Raw genomic sequence first — 24667 nt, 5'->3', positions numbered from 1 at the left:
GACTGAACACTGACTCCTGCTGGTCAAGAATTGGAATTAAATAACCACAATTTCTGTTCCTTTGCATCCCCTCTGTGACTTTCCAAACAACCTGAGAAAACCAAAACCTAACTATCCCAGCTTACATACAACATCTGAAAACAGTTAATCTCACTCTCTCTTCTGTCTGGTACCCTGCAAAGATTAAAGGTGAAGACACATATAGAGCCTTGAGCCAATTAGCGCAGTGACGCACAAGTGTTGGCATTGCCAAAGTGTCTGTCTGACTGATGTAACCACTGTAGTAGTAGGCACTGAAAATAGTCTTAATGGATATACCTGATAAGTGAGTTTTGAATTGATTTCAAAAAGGTCAGTTATTGGATGGTAATGTTTTAATCAGATACACAACAAGCTCACATGGCAATAAAAAGGAGGCAGAAAAACATTCCATATCCAAACATATAAACACTCACTCTATTTGACTGTCTGTAAGTGTAACCATTCTCCTAATGTCACATCATACACACAATGTACAGAAATATAGATATTACCCTCAAAAAAACATTCATTCAATCTGGTAGAAAATGACAGTTACAGTAATAATCAATGTAAATTCCTGCATGTGATAATTCACATTAACCATTATGTAAGATGTTGTGTATAAGATGTAAAAGTCATATAATGACTGTCTTCTCATTGTCTTTCTGTTGAATCTCAGTGACTTTTATCCTCCTCTGGGTTTTCATCCTCTAAATGCTTGTTGTTCGCCTGGTCCTGCTCCCCCACAAGAACTTTACTGTAAAGTTTCTGCTGCTCTTCTTTAAAAGCATCTTTCACTTTAGCTCGTTTCAGCCCTCCGTCCCTGAGAACGCAGGAGTGAGAAAGAATATCACATTTAGTTTTACTGATGTATATCATGACTTTAGGTGCATTATCACCTGCATGTTTTTATGCACATTTCAACTTGAGAATAAGAAACTGGAGATGAAGAAAAATTAAAAAACAACAACAACATGGCAAACGGTTTTTACTTTTGGCTGAGGGGGAAAAGTTGGTGTATGGATATGATACAGAGTGCAATGGAAACAGACAAAAACATCAGATCTATGAGGAGTGATGAGGAGACTTCGTCAAATTATTACAAGAAACAACCATCAATACCATTTTTCCATCCTACATTTTCCCCACTATTTGAGGCGTGACTAATGCCTCTCTATCAAGTCAATTTGTTGTGCCCACCTCTTCCGCAATGGTGTAATGGTGCCTGAATGGAGAATTAGCTCCACCTACTGCTCATCTGGATGAACCAACTCTAATTATTTGCACAACAACAGTCAATGGAAACACATGCATTTGCATTTTCTTTTTCTGACTCTCTGAAAACCGCGTTCAAAGTTGCGCAGCGTATGGATGGAAACCTGGCGAATGACTCACCAAATGAGATCCACTAATCCTCCTTGTGCAGCTATGGCTGCTTTCACTCTGCTGGCAAACTGCACTGCGTCCTCCCCTTCCTACACATCAACACCAACGAAGAACAAAGTAAGAAAAGGTGGACACAGCACTCCAGTGGATAGAACAAACAACACATGATCTGAAAGTTACTCCAAATATTTCACCTCTCTGTTCATAGGCGGCAGGTACCAAACGCTGCAGACAATGGCCCAGCTGCTCATCATCCTCAGCAGATAGTTCACCAGGCCAAACTTGCTGCTGTTCCAGAAAGCATCCCCAAACCGAGGATCATACTGCAACACGGATATAAGATCATATCAGGCGTAAGTAAGAGCAAAATGAGCAGAAAGGAGGAAAATGAGTATTTCCTACCTTAATGGCAACTGGATAGACGGTGCAGCCAATTTCAAAGCTGCCCTTCTTGAACATCATTACTGATGTGTTGTTGATGCAAGTACCTGTAGAAGACACAGGGTGAAAGCTCTTATCTACAATGAACAACCAATTTTATGGGCTCTACACATAAAAGACTTTTATCATCATACACACCCTCAGGGAAGATCAGGATGGGCTGTTTGGTTTTGTCAGCAACATGGTCACCAAGCCTGAAATGACAAAGCAGTCAAAGTGATCAAAATATATACACATAAAAACAATCTTTCAATTAGCTTAATTTCCACAGTTCAAGCCTAATGATGTTTAAACTTAAATCTAAACTGTTGCTATTGTTGCAACAGCCAAATCATTATATACTCATACTCAATGGTATAAATCAAGTTCATTACAAAAAAGGATACAAAACTCTGTAATCTAAATCATAATGCGCCAAATGTATTTATGTCACAATCAAATGTTTGAACCACAACTTTATATTTCAGCCAAAATGTGACTCTAAACTGTGGCCCCCAAGTTTGGTGACACCCACAACAAGACCTACACAGACATACACAGGAGCGAACAAAATATATTGTGTATCATAGCTGAATACACACTGAGCTGAACATCCTGATGATAACTGGTGCCACACAGTGGCGGAAGAAGCACTCAAATCATTTACTTAATTAAAAGTAGATGTATGTATGTATGTACTGAAAGTTAAAGTAGAAAACTATTAGCATTATAATGTAGTTTTATTGGATTATAATGATCGATTGTACATTTCCCTCTGAAATGCAGTGAAGTAGAAGTATAGTCGATGTAATACAACATGGAATTACTCAAATAAAGTAAAAGGACATGAAAAAAATTTAAGTACAGTACTTGAGTGAATGTACTTAGTTACTTTCCACCACTGGTTGGCCAGCAGTGGTACAGATCATCATGTTACTGGAGTTAAGAGATGCAGTGTTACCTTTTGGCCACTAGATGTCTGTCTTTGACTTCAGATCTTTCAAACCAGATGTGAGGAGAGGATTTGACCATGGCTCGCTGGATCATTCCCATCAACCCGCCGTGCACCTGGCCGACCTGAGAGAGGAGTTCAACTCAAGTACAGCCCAAAAACACACCTACTCATCTCTAACACTCTAAAAGCAGAGCTATGTTTCCTAATCATTCATTCTCACGAAGGCTGAACACACATTCTCACACACAGAGACACACAAACTATTCAACCATAGAGTAGCAGCCATCATTGGCCAAGATGATGACATCGATGGGCGTGGTGTGATTGGCCACACAGATGCCGCCATTCTTTGGTTTGTTCTCTCTGAAATCAAACAAGAGACACAGACATACAACTTAGTGAAAACCTCACAAATATCAATCTAAAAAGAGGCAACTATATGCCGTACACTATGTTGCCATTATGTTCTCTTAAATAGAAACTTTTACAAAACTGATAACTTGTGAATATTACTGTTCTGATAACTATAATGTATTCAATAAATCAAGCTGTCTCCTCACAGGCTCATACTGCTGTACCTGTTATGATAGGTGATGATTGCTGTGAGAGCTCTGACACAGATGCGGTAACACAACAGATGAACCTTCTCACTCAGGAAGAACCTTAAACTGGAGACATACAGCAGAATGCCAGAGCGATTACTCAAGTCCTCTTTGGATGCACACCTCAAGGCCAGTCAAACAACGCATCAAAGAACCACCTCATTTTTTAAAGGACCAGAACAATCCCTTACTTTAACCCAATCAGCTAAAACACATGTGGTTACATCCAGTCCGTTTTGTGCCTTCTCACCAACTATTTACACTTGATTCAGGGACCTAACCTCACAGACATGCTTGAACTGTTACGAGAACGGGGGGAAAACGTACTCTCTATTTGGTAAGAAGCCCACCAAAGCAGTCAGGACCAGGAGCAGACTAATGCCAGTGACTGCCAGAGTAACCCTGCAGTGAAAAAGAAAATATAGTTGACACAACACCGAACCAGTTGTTCACAGATTTTGTGCTCTGAGATGAACCGTACTTCCTCTACAGCTTAACCTGCCTGTGTGCTGCTCTGACCTGAGAGGCAGCAGGATGCCGTAGCGGATGAGGACTCCCAGGCCCCACAGGACAGTGAGCCTCAGACTTATATAACGGAAGTTATAGTCGCTTCGAGTCAGCAAGTTCCAGCTCTCTAGTTCCTGGGCTGAAAAGCGCTTGGTCACCTCGTCGTCCACGATACTCTCCACACCTCTCCGGCAGAAGTAAAAGATGTCAGCCATCTCAAACTCTGAGCGCAGGCAGCTGGCAGAACCTCGGAGCCCCTGGATCCCCTGCTGCAAAGAGGATGCTGGTTCTTTGGCTATGATTCCTACAATGAGAATGAAAACATGCATTTGAGTTAATGGTCAAAACAATACAGGTGAAGTGGGCATTTATGAGTGAGAAATACTGAAATAGTTCTTGTTTACCACTGCTATAAGGCTTATAGAGCTGCTGATTCTTCTCCTTTGCTCCCATCTCCATTCGTGATGTTGCCCACTAATCCAAGAGAAAACAGCACAAAGATAAGTAGATTAGAAAACAAGACTAAATATCACATTTTCTGTTTGCTTTCATGTCAAACAGCAACAGAAGAGAAGGGTTATAAATTTGATACTAACTACAAAGAACCGTCTCCTGGTGTGTACTCCACATAAAACACCAATGTGCATTCCAGGAGGGCCACAGCCCAGAGAAAACAAACTATTCACAATCAGTTCCTGCACACACTCCTACACCAACAAGTACTCTAAGACCAGCTGCATGAAGCCAAGATAGCTGATACTAACAAGGGCTTGCCAGCCTCGCAAGGTATTAAGAACTATCTGGACGTGTGGAGAGGCCACTAAAGCCAGCCTACCTGACACAAAGCTTCCTTTTGTCCAACCACAAAAACCACAAACCTAATCCCTGAAGGAGGTGTCTCGAGCATAATTAAGATAGAACCATGTGGATGGTACAGAGTGACTATCAATGTCACATATGTAAGCAGGCAGTGTGCCAAAATTTCCATCTCGCTGCCACGTCAAAGGTAGAACATGACCACACATGAAGGCAGTGGAATACCAGCTCCATACTGGTCTGTTGTTTAGGAGGGCTTAAACAAGACCAGAACCAGAACCCTGAGAACCAACACCAAGAGTGGAACAACTGCCTACAACCTTTAGTAAATTGAGAACTCAATGTTGCACTCCATTTTAAATATTGTATTTATATTTTATACTTTATTCCTGTATTTTTGTTATTTACTTGATGGCATGTTATTATTCTGTGTAGAACTGTTTTATTATCTGCTGTGTGTCCTGAATGTGGAAGGGAAAGTTGGGACCACAGAGACTGAGTTTGGAGGGAGAATTGTGCTTCAGTTCTCTGTAACACTTCCAAAAATTACACCAATTATGCCAGTAGATGGACTTTGTCCCAGGAGAGTAAGCTCCCTGCAGTACCTACAACACCTCCCTTGGTAGTCCCATGGCTAAAAGCCTGCTCCTCCTGGGGGTCTGTCCCAAAATCTAAGTCTCTGAGGAAAGGGAAGCAAAAAGAATACCCTGCACTTCTAACAGTCCCTCTGAGCTACGAGAGCCCAGGGGTCCCATCCGACAGGGAATCCTTTTTTTAAACAAAATCGGAATTTAACAAGGACAAAAAACTATTTTCTCAAAGGGCCTGAATGTATCACTGCAGCAGTTTCGAGGTTAGATATTTGTTTGCAACCTACTGTGCATTAAAGTGACACCAACTCACCTCAAAGATCTTGAGAAGCGTCCTCATGTAGAGCCTGCTGACACCAAGAGAGACTGCGAGTACAACTGGCACAATTATGAAGACAAACAGAAGAGTCAGCCACACAGTGATGGAGATGCTCAGCCACCAGCACAGCAGGTTGTCGGCAGGAAATGTAAACCAAGTCATGCTGCTGAAGAGAGAGCAAAGAGACTGCACCCCACGGCGAAACCCACAGCTTTAGGACAAGTCTTCTGGTCCGTCTGAAGCTTGTGTGTCTGGAGCCAAGGATGAAATGTACATCAGGACTAACTCATTGCCTGCATCTGACAAAAACAGCACAAAAAAATCAGGATCAGTCATGAAGAGTACAAGCTTTACAATCTCCCATGTTCCCTTTCAGGAGACTTGTTCTAGGTTGTGACTGAAACAAGTCAGAAACCTGACAAGTCAGTTTACCTGTTAGCAGGCTAGCATCTTACAAAAATATGAAATCTATCAATTGAATGATTGACTGGAAATAACTTTAGGAATTAGCTGTAAACTACCAGCTGTAAAATGTTCAATAATGGCAGCTAGGTCTGGACTAATCACCAAATTCTAGCAACACCTAAATGCTAGGTGTGTAATTAACGATGATTAAGTTAATTACAGGAGTTATTTAACGTTAAGGGACACGAGCACCGAGCTGGTTAAGTGCAGCCAGTGGTCATTAAGCAGCTTCACCGACGCTTTAAGCACTGTCATTTATAGCTATATTCATCTCACTTTACCAAAATATGTGAAATTAACGCCAAATAATTGTAGCTTTAATGGGACACATTCAATTTAGAGGTCTATTTTCTTCAGAGGAAACCTTGTTGTTGTAAATCATTGATTACTGTGAAGTTTAGTTTGCTTAAAAGAGAGCTGCTAGGTTAATAAGGCTCGCTTTGACCCAAAGGCTAAAGGCTAATGATGTGTTAGCTCCTGGCTAACAGACCTTACCGTCCTCCGGATTTAACGCCGGTCCTGTGCCGGAGGAGGACTGGGGTGACAGACGGTGATGTAGGTCTCCATCTGGAGCGTCCAGGCTGATGTATGGGGATCTCTGACATTGTACCGGCTTTACATGCGTTTAGCAACATGCTACAACCACAGACAGAGTTGTTTAGAGTCGTTATGGCAACAAGTAGCCAATGAGGGATGATGTCACTGCACTGTGGGCTGGACATGAACAGTAATCTGATTACAGTGCGGTGGTCCAATCAGAGGTGAGGTGAAGTCAAAGCTTTGTCTGAAGTTAGTACTGACCCTAACTGCTATTATTATTATTATTATTATTATTATTATTATTATTATTATTATTATCAACAACAATATCATCAATACCAATACGGTCTTTTTTATTATTGTTAAAACCAAATATAATATTTTAAATACATTTTTCACTAAGGTCATTGTTTGTTCTATATAACTATATATCTGCTATGATTCATTGTTATATCTCTTATATCAAGAAATTACCTTACTCAGGATACTCAACTTGAAATTGAATGCAAAGAAAGGACGATCTGTGGAGAAAAATAACACTTACACTAAATAATGAATTAATATAGAGAGTAAGTAGAAAAACTTGCATTTTGATTTGCCGACAGACTTTTGCTGGATTTGAGAAGCTTAATTTTCTCCATCAGACCAAATATTGTCGTAGCAGGTTCCAGTTTATTTTGATCTTCTTAAGCAGAGGTTTCTAAGTTTTTCTCAACTGTCCCATATGCCTGCTGTGTTAAAACTAAGTAGTCTAAATCTTCATAGACCTCTCATTTATTTCTAGTCTTATTTCCAAATGATTTAATTTGGTTGCCTTGCACAGGGTTTGATGGGTTTTTGGCTATACAGCATTAATTGTACTGTCTTTTTAGCTGGCTGGCTTGCCACTGGTAAGCCTACATTTAAGATTCACCTGTTGGAGTTGGAGGGCGTGTGAGCCCCTCTACTTCTCTGTGATGACTAGACTTCTAGAGCGCTGTATTGTAAAGAGTATTGCAATTAATTACTTTTTCTGTTGAGTGATTAGTAAAGAACTGCAAGTAATTGATTACATTGTCAGTAACTTAAAAACTAGTCTTCACCACCAAAATTGAAAGGATTTGGTTTCTGTTGTTTTGTCCCTGAGTCCCCCCTACAGATTCTTTCTCTCTCACACACACACACACACACACACACACACACACACACACACACACACACACACACACACACACACACACACACAAAAGCTACACACATTGTTTCTGTGCTCAAGTTGCAAATAAAAACCTTTATTTTCATATATTGTGCTACAAATGTCTGTTGTCTCTTGCATGCATAGTTTCACACAGTTAAGACAAGTAAAATCACAAAGTAAGATTTCCCTTTAGAAGAATATCTTAACTTTAGAGCATGCATATACCCCCATCTATCAACAGTCAAACAATAATTTAGCTGCCCAGGGAACCAAGCATCTTTTCAAGAAACCCTTCTGAAAATATAATCCAGTGGACTATATTTCTTAAACACACTGCATACATTTAGTACACTGAGTACGACTCAAATAATATTTTTGTAAACTTTCTTTGGCTTTTTGCATAAAGAAGCAAATGCTGCTTCTTTACAAATATAGATAAAGAAGGTAAGAGGGTAAAGAAATTGGTATTAAGATTATGCTATAGGGGCAGTTTGTGGATGAGGTTGATTGTTCAATTCATTTTGAGGTATTAAAGTTTAAAGTGTAAATGTTACACCAAAGTGAAAATCACTTCAGGACTGTTCTGTAGACTCAGTAGACTCACAAAACCCCAATAAACAAGAACATTTATCAAAGCTTTCTGATAGAAATTAAAGCATTAACATGTATAGTTTTAACACTCTGATGATCATCTACCAGTGCGAGTTAAGGTAGAGATGATCTGTCAAACTCTGCGTGTATTCATGCAGAGTAATATTCAGAATTAGTAAAACATACATGTAATTAAAAAGGCCTATCACAGTAGTCAAGATTAGCAACTCACTGTACCTAGAGAGGATTTCCTTCAAGATTTTTTTTGCAGTTGAAGGAGCCTTATGCACACTGAAAATTACATATATATCACAGTAAGAGAGGCATAATGTTATTAAAGTCAGAAGAACTGCATCAGTGCTACATTACACATAATTACAAAACAAATACTGGCTTGGCTTCACCAGGTTTTGACAATAGTCTTAAGGGACATAATAAATCTACAGTATAAGGTGGAGAGAAACAACAGTATGCACGAAACACAAACACATAGCTTTGACAGGATCACATGAAATAGTTCCATATTGCCATATTTGTGCTTAAGATGCCTTCAGCATTATAGAAATAATGTGCTGTATTGGTTTGGGTGTTTGCTGGCATACTGCTGTCATCGAAAAGATGTCTTCTTAATTGCTACAGTTATTAACATATTATAGACTGAGAAAAATAACTCTCATTTCTTTCTACCCATTGAGTGAAAAGCCACGTCAGTATTAGAAATGTTAGAGTTCCTAAAGGAAAATATGCTTTTCAAAATGTACTTTGTAAATGTCAGAAATGCAGCTGTTGGTTTTGTTTATGCTCTCAGAAACAGCAGCTGCATGGAATCAACAGTGTTGCTCCTGGCTGTAGCCGTCAGCCTTTGTGCTTCAGCATGGCAGTTTCAGGGCAGGGCTGATATGTTTTCGTTTTTTGTTCACTGACAGTTCAGAAGTTCAAAATCCATCAGTAGTCTGTGCTGGTCTCTCTCCTCTTCCTCCCCGTACCAACAGAGAATCCACGTCATGTTTTAACATGGCAGCTCTCTGTCTGGAACTCATCGAGACATCATCCGCACAAATTCTGTGAATTAAAGAAAAGCAGAGATTTGTTTTGCTTTAGTTTAAAAAAAAGTCTTCAACAAATGATATATATACGACGATATACGATACAAATGACGCTTTGCTGCTGTTCTTGCTGAGCAGCAACATTACGAAAAAAAAAAGTGGTAGCCTATTTTGCTTCTGAGTGCTAGATTCATGTTTCCATTCTTTCCTTAAGGATGTTTAAGATCACCACAGTGGGGTGTTTAGTCGCCAAAGAGCCAGAGATTTCCCTCAGACCAAACACAGAGGTAAAATGGGAGTACAGGTGGACACAAACACAACAACAAATTAATGCTTATGTTACTTTGTCTTTGCTGAAATGGTTAAAAAACATACTGTTTTTAATGCATTCACCATATTATATACAACATATTATTTAGATTATATTATACATTATCATTATCATAACCATGATCTACATACATTCTAGTCCTCCACAAGGACGCTTTGTTTCTTGATTTTACTCATTCATGTTGCTTGGATGCATGGATTGCACGTAGAATGTGGGGTAAATGTGAAATTATGTGAGGATAAGAATAGCTGTGTCCTGAGGACAGCAGCACTTTCTGATATTTTCATCCCTGACACCATATCTGCATCTTTTTCCTCTGTGGATAATCTATGAGGTGCCGTAATCCCTTCATATGGAGATAATCTGACAGACAGACCTACTGCCTTCATCCCGTCACCTCACCATCAGCATGGTATTGGGATATCTGCCGCACACTCATGTTGGGATTTTTGCTTATTTGAAGCGTCTGTGTAAGTGTTTGATTTGCAGTGACAACGTGTTATGCTGTGCGATCTGCAAAGTGTGCTCATAGTGCACAGGATTCTCTACCTTCAAAGTCTACGTGCCCATCTCCGTTGAGGTCAATGTCTCGAAGGATGTCCTCCAGATCTCTGTGTCCAACCTGAAAGAGTGAAGTCGTGGGGAAGGTTTGAACGTTCGTGGCAAGACACAAACAGACAAGATTCAAACAGACACAGTGATTGATGGAAAGCCACAGAGGGAGGGACAGACTCTCCCAGCAGCTCGGTACCTGTTGTCCCAAAAGTTTTTTCATTGCCTCTCTAAGTTCTGCTGTGCTGATCTGGCCGTCACCATTCGTGTCAAACTGAAAATGAGAGAAAAAGAGACAAATGAATATTACAGAGTGCTTTTCCCCTTTTCTTGCGTTTATCTCTAAGTTTGCACCAACTACTGTCAGGATCACTATGTATCAAGATAGTGACATAAGGTCCTCAAGATTACCGTCACTTTTATCTGACGTTTTTTGTTTCTTTTTCACATTTTTTTCCATAATCCCACTTGAAGATATTATTTCTATAAGGTAACACTCTGACATAATCTCTGCACATATTAATTCATCGATTTTACTGTGATGTTTCAACTCAACCGTTATGTCGTTATCACACTCAGTATGCTACTTTGTGAGCTTCAACCCATGTCTTTCCTCACCTCCTTGAAGGCATCCCTCAGCTCTTTCACCCCAATCATGTCTGCAGTTTCAGCCAGAAGTTTGGGCCCCATGAGCTCAACAAAGTCCTCAAAGTCAACATGTCCTCCCACTGTCGGGCAGATTGAAAAGAGGAAGCTGCGTTAACCTACAGGGGATTCTCCCAGACAAAAAGTCTCATTGCTTTATTTGTATTCCATCTGATGAAAAGCAATGCTAAAGCGTGAGCCCTGTTTTTAAAGTGACTGTAAAAGTATTGAAATCATAAATTCAGTCTGAATGTTTGCCAGAGGAATGAAACGAAATGAGGAAAATAATTCACAGACATGAAAACAGAGACAGGTTTACACACGATTCATGTTGATCTGCTGGCTCAGTTCTATCAGCTCCATCTCTGTCGGCATGTAGCCCATTGTTCTCATGCAGTTCCCCAAGTCTTTACAGCCAATAAACCCATCTTTGTCTTTGTCGAACTCCTTGAACGCCTCACGCAGCTCTGAGAGTGACAGAGAGAGGGTACGAATGTCAGACAGATGGGACATTTACTTGAGATATACTGTGAAAATTACAGCTTTGATTTCCCATTTCCTAAAATGCAACGTACCATCCATTTCTTCGGGCCTCAGCTCTCGGTCCTGTGAAAGATCACAGTGCACGGTTAGGATCCAAACACTGCAGATATTTTTAAAATCATGCCAATACGCAGCATCCCTCACACAATATGATGCTATAAAAAAAATAAATAGGCAACTGCAGATATGCGCCACAGAGTGCCAAGAGTCTGCAGGATTCTTTCCATCCAGACAGGAAGAGCTCATCGGTGAGATCATCTGCTGAAGGAAACATGCGCACTATTGGCACTCTGTGGGAAATAACACAGTGGGTATTGGGATTAAAGTAAAATGGAAGAAACAACATAAGAGAACCATTTGCTGTGTCTGTAGCGTAGGAGTGTGTGTGGGGAATTAAATTCTGCGTATCTAGGTAAGAGTCTGAGAGTTTGGAGATTGAAAGACAATGAAAAGTATGCATCAGTGCCCTTATTTGCCAGTCCATTGAATTAAAATGACTTGGTTTCCACACCTGCATCCATTAAAACACCCCTGTGAGAGCCTGTTATCAGAGCAGTCAGTAAAACAGCAGTTGTTGACTCTGAGGATTTCAGCGTCACTGTTTTCTTTAATAACGAGACCTCGACTCACGCATGCCGCTGCTGGAAGTAGACGAAGAGGAATAATCGCATTTCTGTCATCACCACAACCCTGTTTTAATAATCCTCCAACGTGCTGCAAATGTCCACCGTGTTTATGAGTGATGCAGCCTCATGCATAAATGTGCACACAGACTCACACGCCCTTACGTTCAGCATTCTTGCTATCAACAAGACTTCACACCAAACAAGATTTCACATTCTGAAAATACCATCTCCTCCGTTCCACCACGCTTATTTACATGCTGTCAGTGCTGACGTTACAATGAGAGGTGATTACTGCACACATTCATCACACGTGTGTGTTATTGTGCGTGTACTGCACTGCGTGCTAATCTCTTGGCATGCATGCACATGATATTTTCTGGACTTACGTACAGCCTGCCGGCTCTCAGCGAAGCCCTTGCGTAGAAAGATGCATGCAGGCCCCAGCACGTTGTGCATGTTGGCTCCGTTCTGGGCCAGGGCCACTAGCGGCTCAAGATAGGCCCCCCCAGAGCCCCCCTCCTCACAGGACTGCACTGCTTTGTAGTTCTTCTTCTGGTCCTGGGGCAGCATCCGGGGCAGGGGGGCCAGACATGGGAGCAGGGGCAAAGACAGGGGTAGAGACCGTGACTCAGATTTGTGGCGGCATGGAGTCAACATGGAGGTGGGATGGGGGGGGGGGTCAAAAGCAGGATCAGAGGTGACAGACATATGCCTGCCAGTCATAGAGAGGTGTGGAGTCAGGTCAGTCACGATGGAGGAAAGCACTTTAGTCTGAGTTAAGAGCTTGTAATTTATTATGACAAGAGCAACTGATGCCATCCATGAATCAGTCCTGTCAGTCACAACCCTGCACAACAGAACGCGACCAAGCCTCCATTTCATGTGTTATAGATAATGTTAATGCTGGAGTTTACTGCTAGGCAAAAATGCTAAACGGTCTTTATTCATTTTCTTCAGCTTCATATTCTCCTTTAAAGGTAATTGCAGTTTATTGCAAAATTCGGTCTTAGATTTTTAGTTTTTAGCATCGTTTCCAACAATAACTCAGATAACATGAAGACAGTGACTAAAATCATTAACCAAACTGTATGTTGTAAACATTGATCACAGACCAATTTCCTGGTTAAATTTAACATAACTACCATATTTGTGCGCACACAGTTTTCCTGTGCAGTGAGGGATTATTGCCAACATTTCATCTTAGAATACAGTGGTTTGGATTATTTGGCAAAATGAGTGACCTGTTCACAACATGTCTGATTTTCTGACTGCTTGTGTTTCTTGCCCCATCAGACTTTCTTGTACAGTAGCGATAACGCCATGCTCCCAAATCTCACCACTGACTTTAGTGAGCAGAATATCAGGATAAGAATATGTACACTGTATACAAATACAAGTTTTTCATTGCTCCCAATGTCTGAACACAGGAACTGACATAAAGCTGAAAACAAGGACAACAAACTGAAAAAATACATTTTAAGGATGGATAATCTATACTACTGTGTAAAAATATATTGATCATAACCGATCGCCTGAACTACAAAAATAAGACCAAATTTGAAATAGAGTAGAATAATCCTAATTTGTTGTTGGTAAGAAACAACAGAATCCACATGAGTAACCTTTTGACTGACAGCTTTATGATTCTAAATAATGATCTGGTCTGCATGTGTTAGCTGTAGATGTAGTCATGGTGCACACAGAGTATTTACAATCAACAGGACTCATGCTGGGATGGTTACTTAAATTTCTGCGACAAGCTTTTTTGTGCACATTGCAAAATAATTGTGTTGTCCAGATGATGAGGCTAAAGATCAGCCAGCCATTTAATTATAATCACCAATTAGCCAATCAACCAGGGGGCAAAAGTTGTTCTCACAGCAGTGATCCCAATTACAGGGAGAGCCGCAGGTTAATTAAAAATCACTGCCTGCCAGTGGGGAAAAAATCTTCCTCTAAATAAAGTCAAATGGGGTCCAACATTTGCTCTGACTAATATCTGAATTAGACAGAGTAGCCGACTAATCTGAGGCTAAATGCAGAACACAAGATGGAAAATGGACTCAGTTTTCATGCTCTGTGACTATCTACTGCACATTTTAGTCAAGCGGAGATTCAAGCAGTAACATCTCTGCTTGCTCAGAACAATTTATAATGTTGGTCAAGTCTTCAATTACCGCAGTGTAACATCCATCTCAGTGGAGGAAAATCCAGCCAGAAGCAAGTGGAGTGGACTCACTGTCACAGCGAATTACCAAGGGATCGTTTTTGCTGCTGCTTTAAATCTGTCAGACATGAGCTAGTTCCTGTCTTCAGACGCTTTCTACAGTAAAAATAAGACATCTACATGCATACATTATGAAAAATGAATATGCAGATATAGACTACATTAAAATAGCCAGTATTATACGCTCTACAAATGACCTTCACACTCCATCTGTTACCATGCCAGTCCTAATGCCACTTCATGCATTCCTACAGTCCCCTCCACAGGAACGGATGCCCACTGGGTAATCTGACTTAGTGATGCATGGAGCAGGGCTGTCTGTGGGTATATCGTGCCAGAAAAAGTACTATGAAGCCACGCACTTGCAGTTATATAACCAAAAGAGAAAAGGGGAAAAAAATCCTCAAAACAGTGTCAGAGAAAAGCTGAAGTGAAGCAAGAACTTCTCCAGCACTCCAACCCATTATGCACAGATGGCATCAACAGTTGCTTGTCATATTGTGCTTCCTCAAGGATGTGCAGCTGCTATGGCTTGTATGAAGGAAAATCTATTTGTGGCAATGTCTGTCTGCTACACTGAGAGTCTATCCAAGCATGCAATGTGATGAGGACAGCAGATGCAAGAGACGTATTGTACGAACGAAGGTCGTCTTCTTGAGCCTTTACAAAAACCGTTCTTTGCACTTATGCTGTCATCCGCTTCATCTAACAGAATCTGACTTGGTTGAAACAGCACACCTGTTTGAACATTTCCACTCACTGGTCACGTCCCGCAGATGCAGGTTCAACAGGGTAGCATCTTCCACAGGCTTGTGAATTGGCATCGCTGTACAACTTGACTGACTAAAGTTTGGTGACATGATACAAATCAAACACCAGCAGCACCAAAAAACTCTTCTGACCACTATCTAAAAGGTTTCTAGGGAATGCAACCGTGCACTAAGGAGCACTGGGAGAACTTGTATCTAAAAAGGCATATGATACGATGTAAATGTCATATTAGCGCTGTGCTAAGCTCAGTACAATTCATAAAGTACAGAATGACTTTTAGAGGAGGTCACGAAAGTGCTTATCAATAATCAAGACTATAAGCTCCCGTGTTGGCGGACATTGACAGAAACTACAGCATGAGACACGAGCTTGATCTTCAAATGACTCCAGCAACACAAAACACAAGGAAACAGTTCAAGACAGCCTGTTAGTGAACACCCAGTCAGACAGCTCGCAGGGCTCAGTCAGTACAGGTCCAGTCAGATAGCCTTCGGTCAGGTTGGGGACACAAACATGCACCAACAGTCAGGGGGTTCAAGGAGACCACAGCAGAGTGAAAAACCTGAGAGCGGACCTTACCTTCTTGGTGAAAATTTTAAGCGACTTTACAGAGTTGCCCATTGCAAGAAAAAAGAAATCCTTCTTGTTTTATGTTTTCTCTCTAACTCTGTCTGTGTTGCTGTGGCCGTTTGTAGGTGTACATGTATGCATGTGTGTTTGCATATGTTTCCAGGCATGCATGGGAATAGGAGTGATTAGAAAGGGAAAGAGGGTTCAGTGGGTCACTGACTAATATAAGAGGACGTTGGGGAAAAGGCAGGGAGAGGAGCAGCGATATCATAGGAGGTAGAGGAGATAGGAGGGAGAGGACGCAGGAGTGTACAGGGAAGACCTAGAGGCAAGGACACTGGGAGGTACGAGGGGAGGGACACTGAGACAAAGGAGGAAATATGTAAACAAGAACAAAGGACAGATTGGAAAGACACAAAGATAAGCAAGGGAGAGGAAGCATGCATGTGATCAGAGCGAGATGCAAGCGCCAGGAGTAGAAAAAGCAAGATTGCTTATTCATTCCATCCTCTCTCCTACAGTGTCTCTTCTCCCTCCCTCCCCTCTACCCTCTCTCTCTCTCTCTCTCTCTGTCCGTCTGTCTGTCTCTTGCTCTTTTTCCCTCACTCTCTCTACCACTCTCGCTCACACCACAGTTTTAAACCATCTATGCGAATGTGACAGACGAAGCTCGTTCGGACAAGCATATTACCTTCCCCTGAGCGAGACGCTGGAAACACTAATCCAAACATGCACACGCACACAAACGCACACACACACTTGATTGAACACACACGGATGTGGGGCTATGGAGCTAAAAATATAACGCACGCTCTCTCTTTTCACCCCCTACTCTCTCACAGCTCTCCCCATTCTTCCCCCAGCATCCATCCACCTCCCCACTCTCTCTCTCTCTCGCTCTCTCTCTCTCTCTCTCTCTCACACACACACACACACACACACACACACACACACACACACACACACACACACACACACACACACACACAACACAACACAACACACGTAGACGCATCACAAAGTCATGTTAAGCTTGAAGGGTATGAATTCAGATCAAAGGCAAAATGTGAAAGAAATGATTCACAGATTCTGAACTGCCAAGGATGCAAAACAGCACGTGAAAACACACACACACACACACACACACACACACACACACACACACACACACACACACACACACACACACAGAGTCAGGCACATAAATGCTTTTTCTCAGCCTTTCTCATCAACAATCCATAACTATTACTTGCCTTAACCTAACCTCAACCTTAACCCAAGTGTTCATCTTAAAATTCAATGACTCTCATCAAAGAACATGTGTTTCGCACACACACATTTATTGTAAAGTACTATAGCTGAAAAAGTGAGTATCTCTAAATCAGTGGTGAGAAATAGCAATCTACAGTTACTTGTGTGTAATATGGAGGCAAATACTTCAGTATTTCCATTTTATGCAACTTTATACTTCTACCTCTGAGAAAGAAATACTGTACTTTATTTACAGCTGTATTTACTTTGTACATTTTGATTTTTACACGCAAACATCTGATCACGATATAAAAAAATAGCTTTATCTTAATGTACCGGATGGTATATAAAAGTGGTGATGTTAATACATTACTAATAATAATACAATAGATACAGTGATATAAACTAAAAGAAGCTTTTGTGCACAATGAGTACTTTTACATTGCAGTTTTGCTACTTTTACAAAAGCTAAAGATCCCTTCCAGACATGTTCAAAGACACATATAAAATCCAACTACCTTGTTAAAAATTCTTAAAATTACATCCACTCCTTCTCCCACATAAAAACAAGCCAGAATCCGTGCAAATATTGTTCATTTCAAAGTCTAATCCTGGACACAAGATGTCTCCGACTTCACTGAAAGTCCACTCTTCGTGAACGTGCACTGGATGCTTCAAGTTTCCGCATCACACTTGTGTCAGCTGTTCAACCACAGCTTGTTTCCAGACTATACGTGTATGCACACGTTTAGAGGTTTAAGGTGAGCACAGAGAAACTTTCTCAACTCAGCAGATTTTCAAACTAGCGTCAAACTGTGCATGCATCATTCTGCACAGTGAAGGTCAAACATCCAAATGAGGCAACAACAAGCAAAAGCCCTCTTTCAACGCAACACGCTCATTTCAGCTTTCAGCAGCAGCATTCACTCATCAGGTAACTCTGGTGGCTGCGGCTGTTGCGACACTAATGAACATCCTTATTTCCCTCTCCTGTTCGACCTTGTCTGTTCTCTGCTATTTTAATAAACACATTCACGCCGAAGTCGTCTCACGTCTCCCTCCCATTCAACATCTCTGCAGCTCGTCTGTGTTGTTGTGCGGATGATTCATGCAGCCTCTCACCGGAGGCTCATTGTGAACTTCAGAACACATCACACGTCAGACACAAGAGCCGTCAGCTCTCATAATGTCAGCCCATAGTGCGCACGGGCACGAGACCCATCCACGCCCCCCCCCCCCCCCCCCCCCCCATCCACGTTCACACACACACACACACACACACACACACACACACACACACACACACACACACACACACACACAGCATTTAAGGAGGACATTTATCTGAATACCCCGGGATAAATGGAGTACCATTTTGCAGGAGTACAGCAAAGATTCATGAGAATAAGAGATAATATGTCGTTAAAATGTCCAAAATATTAATTGTACACACAGTGTAAACAAATCTATATGCAGCCACTACACAGGAAGCTCATTCCAAGAGGAAAATAATAACTGCGTTTTTAATGAAGATTTGGGGGTCAAACATAATCCTGTTTCATCCACTGTCATCAGGAGAGATGTAGGTGGGGGAAGGAAGGACTGATGTAATAACAAGCCCTCATGCATCATCAACCTTTTCTTTATCAAAACGAGAATTGTTCTCTTGCTGTCATAAAGCGTTTTTTTTTAAGTGGGATTAAACATAATCATGTCGTGGTTATTTCTCTAAAGCTGCCGAGTTTTACTAGCATCATTCAAAGGGATATACACTGTACAGAGACAATGAGATTTTATTTTGTGGGTACATTTTTGTCGTCATCATGGACGTCCAGGCAGGGAAAAGAAAAAAATAAAAATAAAATGCGCACTTTGCGTCATCGTCTTGTGCTTCGACTGAGACGTCACACTTTTATTAACTCGGTCAAATCAGAATAGCTAACACGTTCACGGGGATTACTCTGGTGCTGCAGTGTTATTTCGGTTGTTTGTCTGGTTTAACGCGCGGTGCGTCAACAGGCCGGGGAGAAACTATTGACATGTCTCATCTCAGGCAGTTAAACCTCTGCTGTTTTTCCTCTGACTCATGTATTCCCTGTCTTCTGTCTCTCACTGATTTTCAGCCGCAGGTCTCCATGAATATTTAGCATCAGCGCGCACACGCGTGCGCTTGCGGCGCGCAGCTGTGCGCACAGGCTCTTACATTTCACCGCCTAATCCTCATCTCAAAAAAGGGATTTAACCGAAGAGTGAATTTTCTACCTCCTTCTTCGCCAGCACAGTTACAAAAATATCCATCTGTGTCTAAAAATAGCCCGTTATACTCTAGACATACTGGAGGCATATGCTGTGATGAAGATGATGCTGCTGCTCCCTTTCCTCTCATTCCCATCCAAACCTGTTTCCTTATTTGACTTATTTTAACTCTTTTTTTCCCCATTCTTTATTATTATTATCATTATTAATTTTGGAAAGCATGCCTCCTCTCTTTGCCCACCCCTCTCAGACGTCACCAAGGTCAGTGTGACCCCGACAGAGGAGGAAGGGAGATTGTGTAGGAGCAAAGAAAAAGGCAGGAAACGTCAGCGATTAGCAGGAAAACCAGGCGAGGAAGTGAGGGGCTAATCTCTGTGTTGAGACCTTTCCTCACATTGTCTTCAGAGTTGTCAGGTGGGAGCAGGGAGGTGAGAGTTGATGAGTGTTTGTCTTATATAATAATCATCGGGTCAGACTCACTCTCTTCTCATTTTATCCTTTGTCCTCCTCCCGATTTATCCGATTGCTTCGCCTCCGTCACTTTCTTTCCCTGCCCTTTCACTTCTCCTGTCTCACTGATGTGACACACACTGGACTGTTAATCTCTGCCCCATTAACACACACACACACACACACACACACACACACACACACACACACACACACACACACACACACACACACACACACACACACACACACACACTCGCTTTGAGTTCAGATCCATTAGTGCAAACGCTGCTTGCTCCCTCTGCTGGTTAACACACACACACATCCTTTCATCTAAATTTAATTTGAAAAGAAAATAGTTACAGTATGTCCTCAATGACAGTTTCCCAGCAGCAGATGACAGACGTCTTTCGATAACAAGTCCGCCAGATTTCTGTCCAGGGTTCGTCGAGCGAGGTCACTGAAGGTCACAGACGCTCTGGGATGAATCTCTCATAACAGACTCTAAATTCTAAGGGGACAAATAAAAGCACTCACGCTCTGTCCTTGAACAAGGTGTTCGGTGTAACCCGCACAGTTTAAACACCTGAATGTGCAGAAATGATGGCAGTTTTGCTTACTACGCCTGCTTTAAATACATGAAATTTTACAAAGTGCTTTATCTAATGAATCATTGTTGTCACAACCTTTCTGTTACCACTGAGCTGCAAAACACATTCAAACAGCTAACCGCATTATTCTCCTTATTCTAACCCCCACACCAGCCTTTTTGGTAATCATGATTCATCTTATGAATATGAAAGTGGCATGAATATGAAATATGAAATTACATTTTGCTCTGTCTGATAACATGTTTGCCAAAGACCAAAAAAAAAAAAAAGCCTACACTGCCCTCTTCCAGTCTCTCATAATCAGGTCTTGATGGGCTGGGCTATTTTTAGCTTCTTCCACTGGCAGCCAATGAGTCCTGTTGGGGTTGTATGCAAATCTTGATGTTACATAAGAAAATATGACATGAAAGACTGTGTGATGTGTAATTTCTCACCCTGCATTTTGCGCTGGCTGCAACATCTATTCGTGGAGCATTAAAGGCGTGTACAATGTAGTTAATACGACTGTGCGGTCACTAGAATGAAACAGCTTGGGTCAGATGCTGAGCAGGTGCGAAAACATGCATGCGCAAACTGCCTCGGTCCTATTCGCTCAGTCCTTTGTTGCTCCTTCTCTCACACAGACCCTGATGAGCTCTGCTGTCCGCCCACAAAACTACTTTGACTATTGACAGCTGCGTCTGACGGGACTTAACTCCCCAGTGACAACATCACAGAAAACAGACAAACTTTCAAGTAGCTGAACTTTTGATGGGACTCTTTTAATGTGAGTTGATAACTAAGAAATCCTGTTATTTTGTCCCCCCCCCCCCCCCCCCAACACACGCACACAACATTGTAGTAATATTAAAAGGAACTATTCAAATAAATCCAACAACACATGCTTTGCACAATGGAAAATGTCAGAATTCATCATCTGCTATAGATTTAACGGCAATGCCAAAATATCTGATATTTCCACCCACGTCAGCAGCAGCTCTAGAGACTTTATATAGCACACCGCTGCATGGATTTTTGCCTCACTGGAACCCCTAAGACTGATTGAAGCTCTGGCCTGGATTGAGAGGAGTTATTTCTGGAGCACATTAGCGTTCGGGGAGGTAATTGTCTCCTCTTGAGCTTTTTATCACAGACAGAAGGATTTCAGTGTAACAAGAAAAAATTAGATGGGAGGGAAAAGACAACTGACTGTACAGTACAAGTACACGGAGTGTCTCAGGAGGAGTGCAGTACACCTGGCAGAAAACTGATTATTTGTATTAGTAGGTGAACAGGTGATGCAGGGAAGAAGCGATACACCCTTGATTTGATGGTGACCCTCACTCAGTATCAGTAAAAGCGTTTGAGGCAAATGATATCTGAATTTTACCACCATATAGTGTATTGGTACATAAGTGGTCAACTTACCTGTGTGAGTGAGTGAGTGAGTGAGTGAGTGAGTGAGTGAGTGAGCGAGCGAGCGAGCGAGCGAGTGAGTGAGTGAGTGACAAGCGCTCATCATTGAGAAGTTTTCCACACAGCAGGAAAGTCGATCCCTCTGCTCTTGCTCAGGTGACAGACACAATGAATGCTGCTGTATTCATATTAGGATGCATGACACACACACACACACACACACACACACACACACACACACACACACACACACACACACACACACACACACACACACACATCATCATGAAAGTGATGGATACCAGATACATACAGGGGCCAGATTCAGAGTGAATACATGCATCCATTTTTAATCTGCTCAACATGGGGTCACACACACCGGCATCTCACCTGCGAACCTCCACCTGCTGTCGACTAATCAGCTCTACAGCTGCGAAACAGCATCCACGCTACAGTGAATTTGGCACTAAAGGAATATGAATCTTTCCCTTTATTCAAAAGACGTAATGTTGAGTAAAGCGACAGCTGCTCCCTTTTATACTCTGTGAGGACTGAATATTGGATTCATTATTATTGTCCAGTCACGTTGATATTGGATTTATACTCTCATTGATTGACTTGGCTCTCTTAATTTTAGTTGCTTTTCCCCATGTGCACAGAGGGGGACCACTCTTTGAACTAGACTTTCAAATTTCAAAAAAGTCCATTATGACTGCATGATATAAATGTGACTTGACTGAAAAATATGGTTAAGTGCTTTTGGATTAAAGCAAAACTCACTGGCATCATTGTGCCTGGAGCAGTTTTGTTTTCAGATATGAGTAACTTTTTTCAATTCATTTTCTTTTTTCCTTGAACAAGAAGACAATCTAAGACAACTTAAATTAACCTATATTCAAATCTGACATTTAATGCCTATTCATGCTGCTGCTGCTGCTGCTGCTGCTGCTGCTGCTGCTGCTGCTGCTGCTGCTGCTGCTGCTGCTGATGATGATGATGATGATGATTTATTTACTTTACAGCTTGAAATTTGCCCTTTGCATTGTGTTACACGACAAAACGCCCACACATCTAACAGTGCATTGGTGAGCTTTGAGCAGAAGGACACTGTTATATTGTCTTTTTGTTGCATTTAATTCCAAAGGTACAGAGAATCAAATGCTGTAATTTGGTGAACCATAAGATTAAAAAGTATTCTGTGCACGTTCGATTGTGTTTTGAATCTACTTTTTTCTGAAGTTTTATTTCCCTCTTCATGGTGACTTACCTGCCCAAACACTGACTTCACAATGGGGTGAAGGTTAGAGTCATTTTCAGGCGCGGTTGCGCTCAGTCTTTTGGATGTGCGGCTGGCTGCGGGCTGGACCGGTGCGCTGGTCGCAGGTGGATCAGAGCTGAGACTGGAGGAAGACCCGGTGATGACTCTCTCCCTGGGCTCGAAGAAGAAAGCCGCGTCATCCGGCTGTTTTGAATAAGATGGGGTCGGAGAAGTCCTCCTGTCCAGCCGGGAGCCGCCCTGGTGCTGCGCCGAAGGAGGCTGCTCACCTCGGGAGGAGTCGGTGTGATGATGGGAGTGTTTGGATCTGGTGGACTTGCTGCGCTCTTTCTGATGCCGACTCGTTCTGTGCCTCACATCCTCCTGAGCGTAACTGTCATCCAGGAGGCTCGCCTGCCGGTGAGAGTGGCTTTTCTGCACCCTGTGATCACCTACATTTCGAGAGTCGGCATGTCTTGGTTGGCAGAGGGGTCTCCGCGCGCTCGTCTCGCGGTCCTCCGTCCACGCTGCATCATCGCCGCCTCCAGCACCCGTGGGATGATGGTGAGCGCGGTGGCTCCGGTGATCTCGTGGAGCATTAGCGTGCTGGGACCTGCGGTTGAGCCCCGAAGATCTCAACAGAGAGGTGGTGGACTCGCTTTTGGGGAGAGAAGAACTCATCGTTCGCTTCCTCTCGCTTGACAGGCGAAGTGATGGAGCTGCTGGAGGCTGGAGGTCGAGTCAAGGAAAAGAAGGCAGTCCTCCGCCACGTGCAGGTGTTGAACCTAAGCCAGTCGGACCCCCGCTCCCTAGTCAGCATCCACACACTCGACCATCACTGTCACAGTCCACGGCGATGAAGCAGCAGCTACCTGACTGAGCAGAGAAGTGCAGCCTGATCTGGCAGCCAGGCGGTCAGTCTGACGCTTCGCGGGGGGGCTCCGCTAAGTTTGGAATGGCAGCACCGTGTTGCGCCGCCGCGTGTCACACGCAGTCCACGCGCAAAGTTCATTAAGACCCACGTCACTGCAGATCATGTCTCGCATAATGAGCTTGCATGATCACTGTTCCCGTTTTCTTTTCTTATTACTGCAGAGCTCCTGCTTGAGCGTCTCAGCTACGAGCCAATTAACGTGCTTCAAACGCATCTTAAACACAAGCAGCAATGGACACATGATGTTCGACCCACAGACAGATTCACTCAAAACTCAACAAGTGGCTGCTGTGACATTTATACCAGTGGATAGAGTCTTTTTCAAGTGTGTCAGAGAGTAGCCTTGCTGTGTGGACCAATCCAAGTGTCCCTAAGGAAAGCACAATTAATGAAAAGTCAAATAAAAAGAAAAAAATGCAAAAGGATTACACAAACAGGATGATAAAGTGGATGCACTGTACACCCTTCAGTAGTTTATTGGTCTTTTGAACCATAGTAACACAACCTTTTCATAGCTAACACAGAGGCACCATTAATTCAACACTCAGGTTGCAGCAGGTTGATTTGTGTGTGTGCGTGTGTGTGTGTGTGTGTGTGTGTGTGTGTGTGTGTGTGTGTGTGTGTGTGTGTGTGTGTGTGTGTGTGTGTGAGAGAGAGAGAGAGAGAGAGAGACAGAGTGAAATGAGCAATGGTGGATGGTAATTAAGTACTCAAGTACCGTACAAGTACAGTTTCTCTCTGTTAGCACTGGACTACATCCTGTTAAAAAGACTGTATTGCCATTTGATATATCGTTGATTATGCGAATATTGTTT

General features: G+C 42.3%; 2 protein-coding genes across 4 annotated transcripts; both read right to left on the bottom strand.

Annotated features, from left to right (window-relative positions):
• Positions 1-361: 361 nt before the first annotated feature.
• LOC139348645 (glycerol-3-phosphate acyltransferase 4-like) lies at positions 362-6737 on the bottom strand. The gene is made up of 13 exons (XM_070988907.1): positions 6577-6737; positions 5611-5915; positions 4296-4365; positions 3904-4195; positions 3712-3786; positions 3361-3450; positions 3052-3145; positions 2789-2904; positions 1987-2042; positions 1810-1895; positions 1602-1730; positions 1417-1496; positions 362-844 (listed from the first exon to the last, which is right to left on the bottom strand). The coding sequence occupies exons 2-13, from the start codon at positions 5776-5778 to the stop codon at positions 697-699; spliced, it is 1404 nt and encodes a 467-aa protein (XP_070845008.1). The 5' UTR covers positions 5779-5915; positions 6577-6737; the 3' UTR covers positions 362-696.
• A 1134-nt stretch (positions 6738-7871) lies between these two features.
• On the bottom strand, positions 7872-23906 carry LOC139348600 (calcium-binding protein 1-like). 3 transcript variants are annotated; one of them, XM_070988848.1, is made up of 8 exons: positions 22931-23901; positions 12523-12690; positions 11539-11569; positions 11287-11430; positions 10937-11046; positions 10518-10592; positions 10316-10388; positions 7872-9451 (listed from the first exon to the last, which is right to left on the bottom strand). In XM_070988848.1, the coding sequence occupies exons 1-8, from the start codon at positions 23597-23599 to the stop codon at positions 9426-9428; spliced, it is 1296 nt and encodes a 431-aa protein (XP_070844949.1). In that variant the 5' UTR covers positions 23600-23901; the 3' UTR covers positions 7872-9425. The 3 variants fall into 3 exon arrangements, with proteins under 3 accessions (XP_070844949.1, XP_070844951.1, XP_070844950.1); XM_070988850.1 differs by lacking the exon at positions 22931-23901 and adding an exon at positions 15710-16420; XM_070988849.1 differs by lacking the exon at positions 12523-12690 and having other exon boundaries at positions 22931-23906.
• Between the last annotated feature and the right edge of the window lie 761 nt (positions 23907-24667).

The sequence above is a fragment of the Chaetodon trifascialis genome, chromosome 20 (genome assembly GCF_039877785.1).
Source record: "Chaetodon trifascialis isolate fChaTrf1 chromosome 20, fChaTrf1.hap1, whole genome shotgun sequence".
Classification (NCBI taxonomy): Eukaryota; Metazoa; Chordata; class Actinopteri; order Chaetodontiformes; family Chaetodontidae; genus Chaetodon; species Chaetodon trifascialis.
Note: the sequence above shows the minus strand (reverse complement) of the source record. Positions and strands in the feature narration are given on the sequence as shown.